The 16278-nt window shown below is 57.2% G+C and overlaps 1 protein-coding gene across 4 annotated transcripts in view; it reads left to right on the top strand.

Annotated features, from left to right (window-relative positions):
- Positions 1-16278, top strand: part of ENG (endoglin) — a 34483-nt gene continuing 18205 nt past the window's right edge. The window contains exons 1-2 of one of the 4 annotated variants that reach the window (XM_005660449.3): positions 1-468; positions 9101-9243. In XM_005660449.3, the coding sequence (XP_005660506.2) occupies positions 402-468; positions 9101-9243 (210 nt within the window). In that variant the 5' untranslated portion in view covers positions 1-401. 4 annotated transcript variants of the gene reach the window in all.

Genomic DNA, 16278 nt, shown 5'->3' with positions numbered 1-16278 from the left:
AGGCCGCCTGGCCCGGCCCCTTCTCTAAGGAAGCGCATTTCCTGCCTCCCCGGGCCAGGCTGGATGAGCCGGGAGCTCCCCACTGCTGCCGGTCAGACCCCAGCCTCCATCCGCATCCACAGGCCGGGCCGGCCGCCGCCGCCACCGCCGTCCACGGAGGCCCAGCCGCCCCTCCCCGCTCATCCTTTGGCCAGCGACCCCCGGCCCGTTCCTGCGCTCTCGTGCCCACTTCTCCTGACCCCTCGGCCGCCACCTCAGAAGGCTGGAGCAGGGACGCTGTCGCTCCAGCTGCCTGCTCCCCTTGGGTCCCCGAGAGAGCCCACGCCGGCCCCCGCGCCCGTCGGCAGCCCTGCCCCTGGACACCGGATAAGGCCCAGCGCACAGACCCCAGGGTGGACAGCATGGACCGTGGCATGCTCCCCCAGGCCATCGCCCTGCTGCTGGCCGTCTGCAGCTTCGGCCCCACAGGTAGGTGTCCAGGGACCCGAGGTGGGGAGACTTGGCCCCTGGGGCACAGACCAGGCCCCAAGTATTCCTGGCCTCCCTGTGCCCTGAGCTCCTGTGCCCTGAGCTCCTGTCCTGGGGGTACCATAGGGTGACGAATTATCCTGATTTGGCAGGACCAGAACCTTCAGCCCTTATAGACTCAGGCAGACAAGGATGAGTTATTTTCCTTAACCAGGGCCTCTGGCTTGTGCCCTCCCAGCTACGTCCAGTTTCTCCCCAGGAAGCCCAGGTCCCAGCGTGCTGGGCAGCTCCTGGAGATTCTCTTGCCCTCTCTGGGCCTTAAGTGTCTCATCTAAGGAACGTGTGGGGAGGGGGGACGCATGGCCTCACAGTCAGAATGTGGGCTCTGGGTTCAAATCTCATGTTATTTACTTGGTGTGATCTTGGGGGATGGCCTTTGGGCCTCTGAGCCAAGCGGGGTGGTCACAGAACTCCCTTAGGGCTGTGGGGAAAGTCGGTGGTGAGGCGGTGCTTGTAGAGACCCCTCAGGCCGGCTGCTCGTGTCTATGCTGTTGTTGTTTTATGATTAGTTTTAAAACCCTTCACTCTCCCCTTCCCTGGGACCCAAACCCTTCAGACAGACCGAGCCCTCTCTCTGCCTCTGGTCTCGCAAGAAGCCACTGAGATGGGGGCACAGGCCGGATGCAGGGCTCTGCAGAGGCTCCTGAGCCTGGGGGCTTTTCCGGGCCATCGTGGCCTCTGCTGTCTTCCAAAATGACCAGATGAGGGGCAGGCAGAGGCGCCCTCATCGCTCTCACTGTGGGTCTCCCTGTGCCGGGTCCCTCAGCCACCTAAAGCCCCAGCATGGCCTCGTGGACGGCCCTTCTCCTCTGGGACATCAGGGACCTCCCTGAAGGATCTGGGGTGAGGGAAAGGATGGGAAAAGTGGTGGTGGCAGTGGTGGTGGCCTGGCCGCCCCTCTCCCACCCTCCCCTACCCCGGAGCATTTTAAAACCCCTCATCCTCCATTCGTAAAGCTCTTACCCCGGCCTCACTGACAGACAGGAAACCCAGTCGCAGACATGAAGTGGCCCAGCGGGGATTTGCCCCGGCGGCTCCCTCGAACCCTGGCTCTGACCCTGTCTTGGTTCAGCTCCCGATCACCCAGCAAGATGGCGGCCTGTATGGTCCCATTTGACAGGCGAGGAAGTGGAGGCTGGGACCCGCTCAGACAGAAGCCCCACCTGAGCTCCACCATTGGCCTCCAGGCTGCCCTGCCTTCCTCCCACAGCCCCAGCCTTCTTAGCTTGAGATCCTGCTCTTCCTCCAGGTCATCGGTGAAAGATGGGCCCAGATCGTTAGGGTCTGGCTGTGTCGGGTGGAAGGCAGCCGTGTGCTGGTAAATTATTAACAGCGGGGTGCGGGGGGTGGGGAGACCATGTTTGTCAATGGCCCTGGTGTAAACGTCCCCACTCGGCTGATTTCGAGCTACCAGCTCCCCAGACACGGCGTCGGGGCCACCGCACAGTAATATACATTTATCTGCTCTTTCCACCACACGGATACAACAGGTGTCGATAACCTCAGGCGCACAGATAAAAGGGGATAAAATAATGAGGAAGTAATCAGTTTTGATGTTTATGACTCTCATAGATGCACACTTCTTTAATTGGAAGCTTCTGCAATTTAATTTTGAATAATGCCTGTGTTTAACAGCCAGTTGGAAAAGCCCCAGATAACATATCCATCTGCTCCTGCGAGGAGCTTCTGACACCCAGAGACTCAAGGGCTCATCGTTCCAAGGCACCCATCTCCCTTACAGTCTGGGAAATGGAGGTCCGTGGAGGGCAGGTGGGGACCAGGGCCAGAGGTGGAAGCCTGATCTCTGTGCCAGGGGAGGGGGTAGGAGTGCTAGGGACTCAGGCAAGCTGGAGGGGGTCAAAAGGGGACCAAACAGGTCCCCAAACCTGAGTCCAGCCTTCTAGGAACACAGCTTGGCAGAATCTCTCAAAACTGTAACGTGTGTAACCTACTTACTTAGTTGGTCACGCCAATGCCATGCCGTCACCTGCCCAGCTCTGTAAAGATGTCTAGTGCATAGGTATCTGTAATCAAAACCAGACAACTGGAAACACCCCGTGTCTGCCAGCCTGGGCCCCACGACATGGATTATAGGCAAGGGAATAGCACACAGCTACTACCAAGAAAAAGCCATAGATCTGAGAGCTACAGGGCTATGCATGTATGTCTGGGAACACACCGTTAGGCGCCCAGACAGCAATGACTCCATTTCTGTAAGAATAAAATAATGATAACACATAATACACACAAAGAAAAACCCCAACGTCCCTGCTCTTTAGCACCAGGTTCCTCTAGGGGATTCTCACTTTCCAAGACGCACTTTTTATTTTGTCCTGTTAGATTTTTTTTTTTTTTTTTTTTTTTGTAAAGAACGGACATGTAGGAGTTCCTGTTGTGGCTCAGCAGTAATGAACCCAATTCGTAGTCATGAGGTTGCGGGTTCGATCCCTGGCCTCACTCCGTGGGTTAAGGATCTGGTGTTGCCGTGAGCTGTGGTGTAGGCTGCAAACACGGCTCCGATCTGGCGTTGCTGTGGCTGTGGCGTAGGCCGGCAGCTGCAGCTCCAATTCGACCCTTAGCCTGGGAACCTCCATATGCCGCAGGTGCAGCCCTAAAAAGCAAAAAATAAAATAATAAAATAAAGGAAAACACGTAGAGATTTTTAAAAAGTCATTTAACCAGATATTCACTTTAGTTGGCTCCTTAAAGAAAATAGTTAAGAGGGGGAAAAATGACCTCCCTGGCTCCCTTATTAATACCGGCATTGTTAGCACGCTGGAGGACTGCTTACTAGTTTTTGTCTAGCTGTTTAATTTTAATGCAGGTGGATCAAATTTGGAGCTCTTGTGTACTCTTCTGACGTCCCAGAAGTTTTCTTCTATGTTGTCACATGGATTCCAAAACCATCCCATTGTGCTTCTAGAATATTCTCCTCTTTATTTTATTTTATCTTTTTTGTTAGGTATGGTGGGATGCAAAGGGGACCACTGCTCTATTTAATATCAGTGGGTCCTAGACCATTCACCAGGTCCCATCCTTTTTTTATTTTTTTTTTAGTTTGTATAATGATTTTAATTGTTTCCATTATAGCTGGTTTACAGTGTTCTGTCATAGAATATTCTCTTCTTTGGATGTGCCATCTCATCATTGGCTTAGTGAATTCATTATTGTTGAATATTTCGGTGGTTTCCCCTTTGGGGCCAGTTATAAATACTACTATGATGCACGTTTTTGGTACATGCACCTTTTCCTGTATTTTGGAGTATTTCGCTTGGATGGAGTCCCAGAAGTGGAGGTGCGTGGTCCAGGCTGGGTGGCTGGGATCAAAGAGTGTTTCCTAAATGTGGATGAGTGTTCTCTGGAGGATGGGGTGGAGGGGTGACTTGGAGTCCCCGTTGCTGCCGGCCCCCTGGATGAGGGCCTGGGACTGTCTGAAGACCGGGCTAGGGATGTGGGGTATAAACCACAGTTTTGCCATCTCTCAGAACCTGCCCTGGGCCTGCTTCCCAGTTGCCAGGAGGAAAAAGAGGCTGGAGCAGGAGCTGTGTGATCCAGGAGACAATGGCCCCCTGGGGACAGTGTGTCCCGGGGGGCAAGGGGGCATGACCACTAAGGTTCTCACTTCGGCCAGACCAATGGTGACACTAAGACCCAAAGGGAGAGAAAGAATGGATCTGTTTCTCATGGTTGCAGGTGGGTCAGCACTGGGCCCTCTGAGGTCTAGCCTGGTCTATTTATTTGCTCGGGGACCTGATCTTGACCGGGGGCGGGGGTGGCGGGGAGAGAACCAGCTCTTCTGTGTCCCCAAGGCATCAGGCAGCCCTGTGTCTCTATGCCCAGGTTATAGACAAGGAAATTGAGGCTCAAGACAAGTGACAGGTTCAGGCTGTCTGCTCCTAAACCCAGCTTCTTTCTTCAGCACCTTTGGTGGCCTGGGCCTGGGAGGCTTGGATCCCTGATTGCCCTGGCTTTGGGCCCCTCCTTCTAGCTCCAGCCCCAGCTTTGGGGCCTCAGCCCTGGCAGCTGAAGAGGACTCTCATCCAGGGCTGAGCTGACATCAATGTCCGTGACAGAGGTGGGGCTGAAGAGACAAATACGACAGGTGACACAGATTCAGTGCTTACTGAATGCCAGCCACTGCTCTAGGCTTGTCATGTGCACTGTCGGCCTTAACCTTCATAAAAGCCTGATGAAGCAGGCACTCCTGTTACCCCCATTCTCCAGCTGAAGGAATTTGCTGGAATAACACAGCTCAGAAATGAGCAGATGCGGGAGTTCCCGACGTGGCTCAGTGGTTAACGAATCCGACTAGGAACCATGAGGTTGCGGGTTCGATCCCTGGCCTTGCTCAGTGGATTAAGGATCCGGCGTTGCCGTGAGCTGTGGTGTAGGTCGCAGATGTGGCTCGGATCTGGCGTGGCTGTGGCTGTGGCTGTGGCATAGGCCAGCAGCTACAGCTCAGATTCGACCTGTAGCCTGGGAACCTCCATATGCCACGGGAGCAGCCCTAGAAAGGGCAAAAAGACAAAAAAAAAAAAAAAAAAGAAGTGAGTAGATGGAACTCAGGCCTTACCATACACCATGCTGTCTCTGGGGAGACGATGCCAGACGTTCCCACCCTGCACACTTGGTCCCTTTCCTGCACCTACACTGGCCCTCTCACATAGAGCACAACTGGATGGGTTCTGATGAGAAGATTCTCACAATAGGGTTTTGAAGGATGAATAGGAGTTGAACAGAAGTGGTCAAATAAAGGAAGACCAGGAGTTTCCCATTGTGGCTCAGTGATAATGAACCTGACTAGTATCCATGGATTTGGGTTCTATCCCTGGCCTCGCTCAATGGGTTAAGGATCTGGCATTGCTATGGCTGTGGTGTAGGCCAGCAGCTGCACCTGTAGCCTGGGAACTTCCATATGCTGCAGGTGCAGCCCTTAAAAAAAAAGGAAGCCCATTAGTCTGGGAGAAGCCATGGCAAAGGCAAGGAACAAGGTGTGTTTGAAGGAAAAATTCCATCTCCCCATTGCTGAACATAAATAACCAGGATCCTGCTTAGCATTGTGCATGCGTCAACTGACCAGTGTTCTGGCCAACCCTTTGAGGAAGGTATTTTGAGGATCACCACCCCCGTTTTATAGATAATAACACCGAGGTGTGGGAAGGAAGCTGGAAGGTGGCAGAATCAGGATCTGAACCTTCCGCATCTATCAGATCCCTGCACTTTTAAACTCCATTCCAGGTTGTGGAGCGTGGCCTTACCCGTGGGCACTGGGCAGCCCTGGACAGACTGGAGAAGGGAGTGCTGAGGCCTCGCTGGTGGCCAGGCCCAGGGGCAGTCGTGGGCTGAAAGCAGGGAGAACTGTGAGGCCATGACTGGCCCTGAAAGGAGCAAAGGGTGGCTGGGTGATTGAAGAAGAGAAAAAGCAGAAAAGGTCCTTAAAAAGGATCTGTCCTGGTTTCATGAAATAGTCGCAGCTACTGGGTCCAGAGCACTTACTGGGTGCCAGGCTCTATACGTGGGTGGCCTCACGCAGCCTGCAAAGTGGGTGCTGGGCCCTAGAGCTGGATTGTCTGGATTCCAATCCAGGCCCTGCCACTTAACTGCTGGGGACCTTCAGGCTAATTCTTGCAGCTCCTTAATCTTCAGCTTCCCCATGTGTCAAATGGTTATAACATTGGTACCCACCTTGTAGGGCTGCTGTGAGCATCAAATGAATAAACTCACGGAACACCTCAAAATAGTCCCTGGTGCCCGGTAAGCATGATGGAAGCTATTTTGCACATGGGGAAACAGCCTCAGAGAATGAAGCTTTTGCTCATGGTGATTGGCTTTTTAAGAGGCAGAGCTGGGATTCCACACAGACCCTCTGGCTCCAGAGCTGGCTTGGCCTGACTCTTATCTGCTCAGCCTCCCCAGGTGCTGGGGTAGCCGTTTGGAAAGTCCCCAGGGTGGCTCTGTGCTCATGGGTTGTGGGGGCGGAGAGGGAGGGGACAGAGGCAGAGCAGTGGCTCCAGGTCAGTCGGTCGGTCTCTCACAGGGTCACCCAGGCCCCCAGCGGCGCCTCCAACAACCCAGGTCCCAGGAGGCCCTGGAGTTTCCCTTGGTGCCAGGGGATTGTTTTCAGCTCTGTCTGGGCCCGCCTCCGGCTCCGGGAGACGGGCCCCGGGCGTCACACTCCCTCCTGTCTCCCCATTCTCGTCTGCGGGGTGGGGGCGGCCAGGACTCGAAAAGGCCCCAAAATAAATGGACCTCTTATCTGATCTCCCAGCCTGGCCTGTTATCTGATCATTACATAATGGCCAGGCCTGTGGCCTCTCCCGCTGACGGCATGGAGGAGGTGGCCCCGGGCGGCCCCAGTGATCCGGGAGGAACTGGGGTTCCTGGAAGTCTGGGGAGGGGGCAGGGAAAGTCCGAAGGGAAGGAAGAAGGCGCTGCGCTAATCTTCGGGCCAGACCCCGGGTCGTGTGGGGAGAGTAGGTCCGAGCCCGGCCTGGTCAGCTGTGTGCTGTGACTCTGGCCTCTCTGGGCTTCAGTCGCCCCACCTGCAGAGGGGGACTAGGTGACAGCCAAGAAGGGTTCACTGATAGGGACAGGGCATGGGGGGCGCACGGAGGGGCCTGGAGGGTCCCGGGGGGGGTGGGAGAGCAGGAGAACCTTCCAGCCCTTGAGTCTACGTGAGCCTGAGACCACCAGCGACCTCCCTCTTGGAGGGCCCTCACCTGCAGGCCACCCCATCCCACCATTTCACCTGTCCCCTTAGACTGCTGATTCTTCACCAGTGGCCTAAGCCAATCACCTTTATGGGTAGTATGGGTGCTTACAGTCCTTAGCTCACTAGGAAACCGAAGCCCAGAGTGAAATAGTTCACCAAAGCCACAGAAGCTACGATGGGTTGGGCTTGAGATTCAAACCCAGGACAGCCTGGCTCCAGGTTAAAATCTTGCTTTTCCTGCAAATGCCTGTTACCCAGGCGCTGGGAGGGGAGGGGTAGTATGGGTGCTTACAGTCCTTAGCTCACTAGGAAACCAAAGCCCAGAGTGAAATAGTTCACCAAAGCCACAGAAGCTACGATGGGTTGGGCTTGAGATTCAAACCCAGGACAGTCTGGCTCCAGGTTAAAATCTTGCTTTTCCTGCAAATGCCTGTTACCCAGGCGCTTGGGGGGGGGTGTCTTTGGCCCACCGGCCAGGGCCACGGCAAGGACTTAGAAGCCAAATGTCCTTGTCCCAAAGCTGCCCTTCCCAAGGTGTTGCTGGCGGGTGGTGTGGCCGTGGCCGTGGCCGTGGCCGGGGCGGCCATCTTGCGTCCTTCTCTGACCTCTGGGGGTCCTGAGCCAACGAGGCGGTGGAAAGCGGAGAAGGAGGCCGGGTCAGGCCAAAGACAGCCCCACAGCCTGGGATTCGGAAGACGCCTCCCCCCGGCCCCTTGGAGCTGGCGTCGGCGGGACGTGTGGCCCGTCCCTCCCCGCCCATCTTTGATCTCCAAGAAAACAGGAAGTGAGCGCGACAAGATGGAGACACAACCTTCCAAACAGTCTCCCCTTCTCTGTCCTCCTTCCCTCCTCCGGAGCACCCCCTCTTCCCCGGCACATTCCTTAGGACGAGGTGTAGGGGCCGCGTTTCCTCTTCCTTCTCCGCTGGGTCAGGGTGACATTCCAATCCCTTCCCTCGGGACCTGCGTTTCCGGGCGGCGGGCTCTGCGGCCTGCTCCTTCTGCCGCCCTCCGAACCTGGGCTTCCCTCGGTCCCTCGCGGCCAGGGGACGCTCAACCCTCCCCGGCCCGCTCCTCCCAGCCGCCCTGAGGCACAAGAGGGGGTGGGTGGTCGCAGACCCTTTGGCGCAAACCAGCCTGGGGGCCTGGGTGCAGGTACATGTGGGCCCTGCCCACCTTGAGGGTTGCCAGGTGTAGCAAATGAAAATATAGGCTATCCCATTACATTTCAATTTCAGAGAAACGGTGAAAAAAGTTTTAGGATGAGCATGCCCCATGTGGAGCTCCCACTGTGGCGCAGCCGAAACAAATGCGACTAGCATCCATGAGGAGGCAGGTTCGATCCCTGGCCTTGCTCAGTGTTCAGGGATCTGATGGTGCCATGAGCTGTGGAGTAGGTCGAAGATGTAACTTGGATCCTGCGTTGCTGTGGCTGTGGGGTAGGCTGGCAGCTGCAGCTCCGATTAGACCCCTAGCCTGGGAACTTCCGTATGCTGCCAGTGAGGCCCTAAAAAGCAAAAAAAAAAAGGCCCATGCAACCATGCAATGTTTGGAAGATACTTATACTTTAAAAAAATTACTTAATTTTTGACTCATTCAAATGTAACTGGATGTCCTGCATTTTATCTGTCAACCCTACACCTACTAGCAATGAGACCCTGGGCAAGCGCCTTTTCCTTTCGGAGGCTCCGTTTCTTCATCTGTGGAATGGGTAGAATGCTATCTACCGCATAGGGTAGCCGTGGAGATGCAATAAAGCCCTTAGCTGGTGTCAAGCCCTCAGGTGATGTTTGGAAAGTGGGAGCAATTTTCACCACCTTGTTCTTAACTGGAGCTCTCTCTGCCTGTGCTTCCCTAGCAGGTCTTGCAGAAGGAGTCCAGTGCGACCTACAGCCTGTGGACCCCAAGGTGACATACACCACGAGCCAGGTTTCTGAGGGCTGTGTGGCGCACGTCCCCAATGCCACCGTGGGTGTCCACATCCTCTTCTTGGAATTCTCAAAGGTGAGTGCCCAATGGCAGAGGGTCCAGAAAACGGCCATGGGTCTGTGGGATGAAGGGAGCCTTCCTTGTGGCTGTCCCTGGAGCAGTGGGCTGCGTCCTCACCAGGGTCCCTGCCAGGAAGGTGACATGGGTAGCTCACAGGGCCCATCAGGGGCGGCATTTCCAGGGCAGGCTTCTGGATGCCCCCACAAGACCCAGGTGGGGAGGGCTGGGTTTGGCCAGCAATGGAGGGAAGAGCCAGGCAAGCTGTTGCTTGGGTACTTCCAGTGGCGGGGAGCTCACTGCTTCTCAGTGGACATGACTCGACTCTAGGCAGCTTTGACCTTGAGAAAGGGCTGCCTTCAGTTGGGCCCAAATCTCCCTTCCTGGAATGTCACCCCTGGAACACTGTGACCCGGCCAGGTAGCCCCCCAGACACCTCCCAGATGACATCATCTCAGCGACTCCTCTCCCCTCTGCAAGAAGGTCCACCATGAGTTTACCTGAGTCCCTCTTGAGAATAGCAATAACACACTTATTGAGTGCTTGCTGTGTGCTAGGTTCCGTGCTAGCCTACCGAGGGCCAGGAACTAATTTAAGGACCTCACGTGTACCAAGCCTCCCCTCTGTCAGGGTCCGTTTCCCCACTTTGGGGAGGAGCGGCCTGTGGCAGGCCTAGAGAGGTGAAATCGCATGCCTGAGGCCAGAGTTCACACTAGATCCCCGGAGACCCCAAGCTAGGCCGTCACCTGGCTCCCCAGTGGGTCTCAGTGTGCTGGCAGCATCTGGCCTGCCTGGGCTGGTGGCCACATCTGGCGGTGTCAGCTTGGGATGAACTTGCGGCCCCCGAAACTGTTAGCTTGCCCTGCGTTTGTGCAGTGATAAGACGGTGCCCAGACCACCAATATCGGGGGGCCTGCTCCCCACCACCCTGCCTGCCGCGAGGACTGTGGGCCTCGATAATCCCCAAGGTGCAGATAGTGCCACACACACGTTCTGTGGTTTCCATGGCCATTGTAGTGTTTTTCAAGTCGGCTGATGGCATGAAAAATGAGGTTGCCTTCTGGAGGTTCATTCTGTTGGTTCTGATGCTCAGGTCTCTGTGCCTCTTCTCGGTGACCGGGACCCCCTTAGCCTCAATCACTCAACAGTGGCCAAAGAAGGCTCTTGGCCAAGCGCCCAGGCCCGTGGGAGACAGGGGAGTAGACAGAGAGCCAGAAGCCAGGCGATTAGTGCCTTCAGGGCAGGGGTAGCCCCGCCGCCGCTGTGGGATTAGACAGGGCTTCCTGGAGGAAGCAAAAACGCTAAGGACCGTCAGGAACTCCTGGAGTGGAAGGAGGCCTAGGGGAAGAGCAGAGGACAGAGGAAATGCACGGGCAGGGCAGTGGGCCTTGACTGGGGTCAGCCACACATGGGCTGCGGTGGCGGGAGCTTACGGTTCACCACGGGGCAGGCCTGGGGAGATAGACAAGGCCCCGTTGCCACAGTAAGGGGTTCGGTCTTTATCCTGTGGGCAGGGATAGTCATTAGAGGGTTTTTAGGGGCATGACAGGGTACCGTTGCAACACATCATCCTAGAGCTGATGACAGCACAATCTCCCCGTCACCCTCTGCCTCTTTTGAAGAATTCAGTCCATGGAGTATCCAGCTTTTAACTCAAGGAGCTGGGCTGCAGGCTCCAGGACTTGCTGGGTGTGTTTGTTTGAGATGGTGATGAAGAGCGCTGGGTTTCGGGGAAAGGGGGCTCCAGTTCTGGATCCGCCAGTGGCCAGTACCTTGTGCTTGGGCAAGCAGAGAGGGCTCCTTTTCCCCGCGCTCCAATAGCCACGCGTTCCTTGGGCTCCAGGACTCACCAAAGAATCATGGAGCAGCAGATCTGGCTCAGGACCTGGAGTAGACCAATGACTGTTGGCTGGATGTATGTATGATTTAATGCACGGCTGGGCTCTGGAGCCAGATAATCTTCGAATTGAACCTTACCCTCCTGACTCCTGACAGGGGCATGACCTTGGACCTCCTCTCCCAAGCCTTGGTTTTCTATGGGAAACGTGGAGATGATAAGATAATCGTATCTCCCTCACCAGAGGGCGGTGAGAATCCAGCAGGCAAAATATCGAGCGCCAACCTGCCCAAAGCCACAACTCTGTGTACAGTCGCCGTGCCTGTAGTTTTGTTTGTTTGTTTAATGGCTGTACCCGTGGCATATGGAGGTTCCAGGCTGGGGGTCCAATCAGAGCTGTAGCTGCGGGCCTATGCCACGGCCACAGCCACGCCAGATCCGAGCCACGCCAGTCACTTACCCCATAGCTCCTGACAATGCCAGATCCTTAGCCCAACAAGTAAGGCCAAGGATGGAACCCGCGTCCTCATGGATCCTAGTCGGGTTCGTGACGACTGAGCCATGACAGGAACTCCTGCCTGCTGTTATGAGGTCATCTCCTCCGTGGGCTCCCTGTCTCCCTTGTTGATACCCTCATTTGGCCGGGCTCGCTACGTGTCCAGAATATCTTCACGTCAGTCAACTAGTTTGATCCCTAAGGGTTATTGCTGCTGGGGGCTGAAGTGGGGGCTGTGAATCCATTTGCAGAGGGAGCCATGGAGTTCTAGCCTGATGGTACTGGGTGCTCTTGGCCTCCTGGCCCCAAGGAGGGGGCCAGACTCTACGGCTGTGACACTGAAAGACCTGTGGTTTCCCTGGAAGGCACTTCCTCCCCAGATAGCCCCCAGGAAGCGGGGTCTATGGCCCAACAGACGCCCTCAACCAGCCCTCGCCAGGTGCCTGCTCTGTGCCCACCCTGTGCTGGGCATTGATGGTGCAGAGAGATAGCAAACCTGGCCTTGCCTTTGAGCCTCTCCCGAGGGAGGCAGAGGTGAGCATCAGTAGCCCTGGTCCCGAGTGATGGAAGCAGCAGTGGGGGAGGGGGTCGAGGATCTCTGGGCCCCGGGAGGATGAGCACCGCACGGGGTGGGAAGGGGGCATTGGGGAAGCAACTCCAGCCAGACAGAGAGGGGTGGCAAGGGCATTCCAGGCAGAGGGGAACTGCGTGAGCAAAGGCCTAGAGGCAAGAACACGAGCTGGCAGCTGAAGCGCGTGGGTGGCGGCCGTCTCAGCAGCCAGCCTGATCCCTCCCGACATATGGCCGCCTTCAAACCCTGGCACAGAGAAACGGCTTTCCTGTCCATCCCTGCGTGGCCTCTGAATCCTCAGATTTCCTGTGGGTGGGCGGCAGATGAGTTGTGGCGGCCAAGAGCCTCGGGGAAGAGAGGTTCAGGGAGTGTGTGTGCTAGGGAGGCTTGCAGACAGATGAGGGGGCCGCTGGGCAGGGGCTCTATCTCGCTGGGTCCCCGAAGGGCAGGCCGGAGCCTGGATTCCGGGAGGGGGCCCAGGGTCACATCCTGACCCGCAGAGACAGGAAACCGGCCTGGTGTCTCAGCGGTTCCCGTCAGGCCGACTACGCTGATCTGCTGTCCTCCTAACAAACCCCAGGCGGCCAGACCAGAGCCAGGGCAGCCGATGATTCACCCCACTTCGGGGCAAACTCGGGGCGCCGACGCCACCTCACTCCCCCCCGCCCCGCAGAGAGAGGCTCTGGTGCTGGGCTCTGGCACTGACTTCCTCCTGGCCAGAGGAGCAAACAAGACTGCTCAGGCAGCAGGAAAGCAGGGGGCCCACCCGCTCCCCCAGACCAGCCTGGGAGGCTAGAAAGGGCTGTGGGAGGCAGGGCAGTCCCTCAGACCTGGGCAAGGGAGCCCCTGCTTGTGCCCCACGATTCCCAGCCCTGCTCTGGCCCGCTTCCAGGTGGGGGATCTGCAGGGCCAAAGGGACCTGCATCCCACCCCTTGTCCCTGCCCTGGGTACCCAGGACTCCAGAATTTCCTGCCCCACTGTGCTGAGCCTCCTCCTGGGGTCAGATGGGGCTCTTTCGTGTCCTTTCCTCTAGAGCGGGCACTGTGTGGCTGCGGTCAGGTTCCCTACACCTGGAGGGTGGCCCAGGTGACTAAGGGTGGGCATTGCTGGTGCAGGGAGAAAGCAGACCTGTCCTCTGCCCTGGAGCCACTCATGGGGAAGGCAGAGGTGGGCAGCCCTGGTACTGACTCTGCCATGGCGGGGAGGGATACAGGGAGCTGCTTGGCCGAGCTTGGGCATCCGGGCTGGGTTGTCCGTATGTGTCCACATGAAGAGAACTGGGGTGAACTGGGGCTAGGGCTGCCATTTGTGTGCTTGTTCCAGTTCTTACAGAGCTCAAGGGCAAGCTTGGTGGAGGGGCGTGGATTGGGGGGGCGGACAGACTGCGCAGGGATTAGATCTGCTCTTCACTGCTGTATCCCTGGTGTCCAGCTCAGGGTCACCAAGAATAAACGTTGGATGGGTGGATGGGTGGATGGATGGATGGATGGATGGATGAATGAACGGACGGACGGACAGTGGAAGGAAGGGAATATATATACGTGTGTCTAAGCATTTGCGGATTGGCCATCCCCAGGAGGTTGTGGTGTCACTGGCTGTTTGGGGACGTTAGCCTTGTTTTCCACCAAAGCTCCTGGAGCACAGAGTTTGCCTTCTTTCCTGGCCCCTTTGAGAAGCACGGAAGCCCCAGGCGGGGCCCAGTGCTGGCCTCTCAGACAAATGAACTGGGGAGGTGGGAAGGGCGTGGGCTGACCAGGGACCCTCAGCTGGGGAAAGTAGCGTGTCTCTCTCGGGAGTTCTAGAAGCCCATTCTATGGTCACCCGGCTGGGGACCACAACTCTCAGATGCCAAACACCGGGAGCCCCAGGAGGCAGGACGGAATCCAGGGCCACACAATACCAGACCGTCACCGAGGCTGGTTCCCCCCCCACAGACGGGGAGGCTGAGGCCCCGAGAGGGGATGCTGCAGTGAGGTGTGGCTGAAGCATGTCCCAATCCCGGCTAACTGCCACCCAGCCCCAAGGCCCACCTCCCCAGCCACATGGCAGCCCTTGGGATGAGTGCGCAGGGAGGGACTCGAGGGAGTAAAACCCATTGACCACCGTGTATTTAGCCGGGCCCTGAACAACCCGCTTTGCAGGCAGAAAATCCTCACGGAATCCTCCCAAGTCTGCGAAGTGGGCATATTGTGAAGCCCATTTTCCAGATCAGGAAGCCGAGGCTCAGAGGGGGGAAGGAACTGCCCAGGGTCACAGACTCATGACTGAGCCCACGTCTGAATGCAGGTCAGTCCGGCTTTGACCTCCGTGGCCTGCTCCCCGGCCTGCATGTGCTGTCTGAGTCCGCCGGGGTGGATAGCACAGGGCCAGCCGGCTCCAACCTGGCCGGCTCCAGTCTGGCCCTAGGAGGGTGGGGGCCACAGGCAGCCCCAAGTCTCCACTCCTAGAAGAATTGCTGGAAGCGACTTTCTATAAGTGGCTACTAGCGCTTAGGGCCTCCTCACCGAAATCCCCCCTTCCTGCCACCGACTGCTGGGCCAACAATGGCGTCTGTGGGACATGGGTCCAAAAATAGAAACACGGTCTCCCGCCCACTGGCTCGGGGAGGGGGCCGGGCCGGCCCAGGTCGCAGAGCTGGAGGTGAGGGGCTGGCTGGCCTGCCCGCCTCGGCTGGGCTCCCAGAATTCCCAGAATGCCTTCGGGAAGACGGGGAACTTGGGGTGGGGGCCAAGCCAGGCCCCTTTCTTTGCCTTTGGGCTCTGGGCTGGGAGGGGAGAGGGAAGTTTGAGCATGTGAATGGTTGCGTCGATGAGTCAGGACCATGGGATGGAAGGGTTTGCTGTGGAAACCCTGACTGGATTTTTCTGGCAACCGGCTGGTCCTCGGCTCGGCCTGGGAGCTCAGAGACCCCACAGAGCCCAGCTCTCCAGCCTTCCTGAGTTTCCGCACGGCTCACCTGCTGTGTGGCCCTGGCCCCTGTCTGCCCCTCTCTGGGCTTCCGTCTCCATGCCCTCCCCCCAGCCCCCAGCTCTGCAGGGGACGGGAACTTGGTGGCCACTGAGTGGTGGGGTTGGTGGGGGAGCCCGGGGAGCACAGCTGAGTGTCCTGACAAATGTCACGAAGCTCCAGTCTCCTAATTTCCTCACTCTCATCACGACCCGACCCTGACTCTGCTTCTCTTTTTTAACTTCCTTTATTCAGAGCCCCACCTCACTGCGGTTCCCGACCCGTCCTCTGCCCCCCCCCCACAGATGGGGACACTGAGGCACAGAGAACCAGGCGTTGCAGAGCAGCAGCAGGAATGGACGTCCGCAGGGCTCTTTCCTCCCAGCTCCAGGGCTGCGCTCCCGGCCGCTCTCTGTCACCTGCAGTGCCTCGGCCCCTGGGCATGCACCAAAGGGCAGAGGATGGGTGTCCTCGTTCGCTGCAGCCCAGGGCATCTCCAACCACGGGCCCATCTCCTCACCAAGTGTGGGCCTCAAGGTTCACTCCTCTAGCGAGGCGGCCAGGGGGTGCTGGGTAGTGACAATCTGTGGGGACCGTCTGGGAGCAGCAGGGATGAGCGGGAGGACGGGGTCCAGGCGGGCTGCCAGGAGACCAGGCACCCACTCTGGCACCCACTCGGGTGTGCGCTGGGTACCTGACTTTGCCACTCACTGGAAGTCCCCTTGGCAGGTACCGTCCCTGGGCCCCAACAGCTGCAACTGTGAAAGGGGAGAACCCTGCTTTGGTGATCATAGCCCAGGGCCGGGCACAGCTCAGGTGGAACCATGTGAGATTAGTGATATTCGATTGTTGGTTTTTTCAACAGCTTTATTGTGAAAACATCTGCATTTAAAGTGTACAGGGGAGGAAGTTCCCACCATGGCTCAGCGGAAACGAATCTGACTAGCATCCATGAGGACACAGATTCGATCCCTGGCCTCGCTCAGTGGGTTAAGGATCCAGCATTGCCATGAGCTGCTGTGTAGGTCACAGACATGGCTCAGATCCCACATTACTGTGGCTGTGGTGTAGGCTGGCAGCTACAGCACTGATTCAACCCCTAGCTTGGAAATTTCCAAATGCCACGGGTACAGCCCTAAAAAAATTAAATTAAATTAAATTAAATTGTACAGGTGAGGAGTTCCCTTTGTGGCTCAATGGAA

The sequence above is a fragment of the Sus scrofa genome, chromosome 1 (genome assembly GCF_000003025.6).
Source record: "Sus scrofa isolate TJ Tabasco breed Duroc chromosome 1, Sscrofa11.1, whole genome shotgun sequence".
NCBI classification, from domain to species: domain Eukaryota; kingdom Metazoa; phylum Chordata; class Mammalia; order Artiodactyla; family Suidae; genus Sus; species Sus scrofa.
The sequence above is the reverse complement of the archived record's forward strand: the minus strand, read 5'-3'. Positions and strand labels throughout refer to the sequence as shown.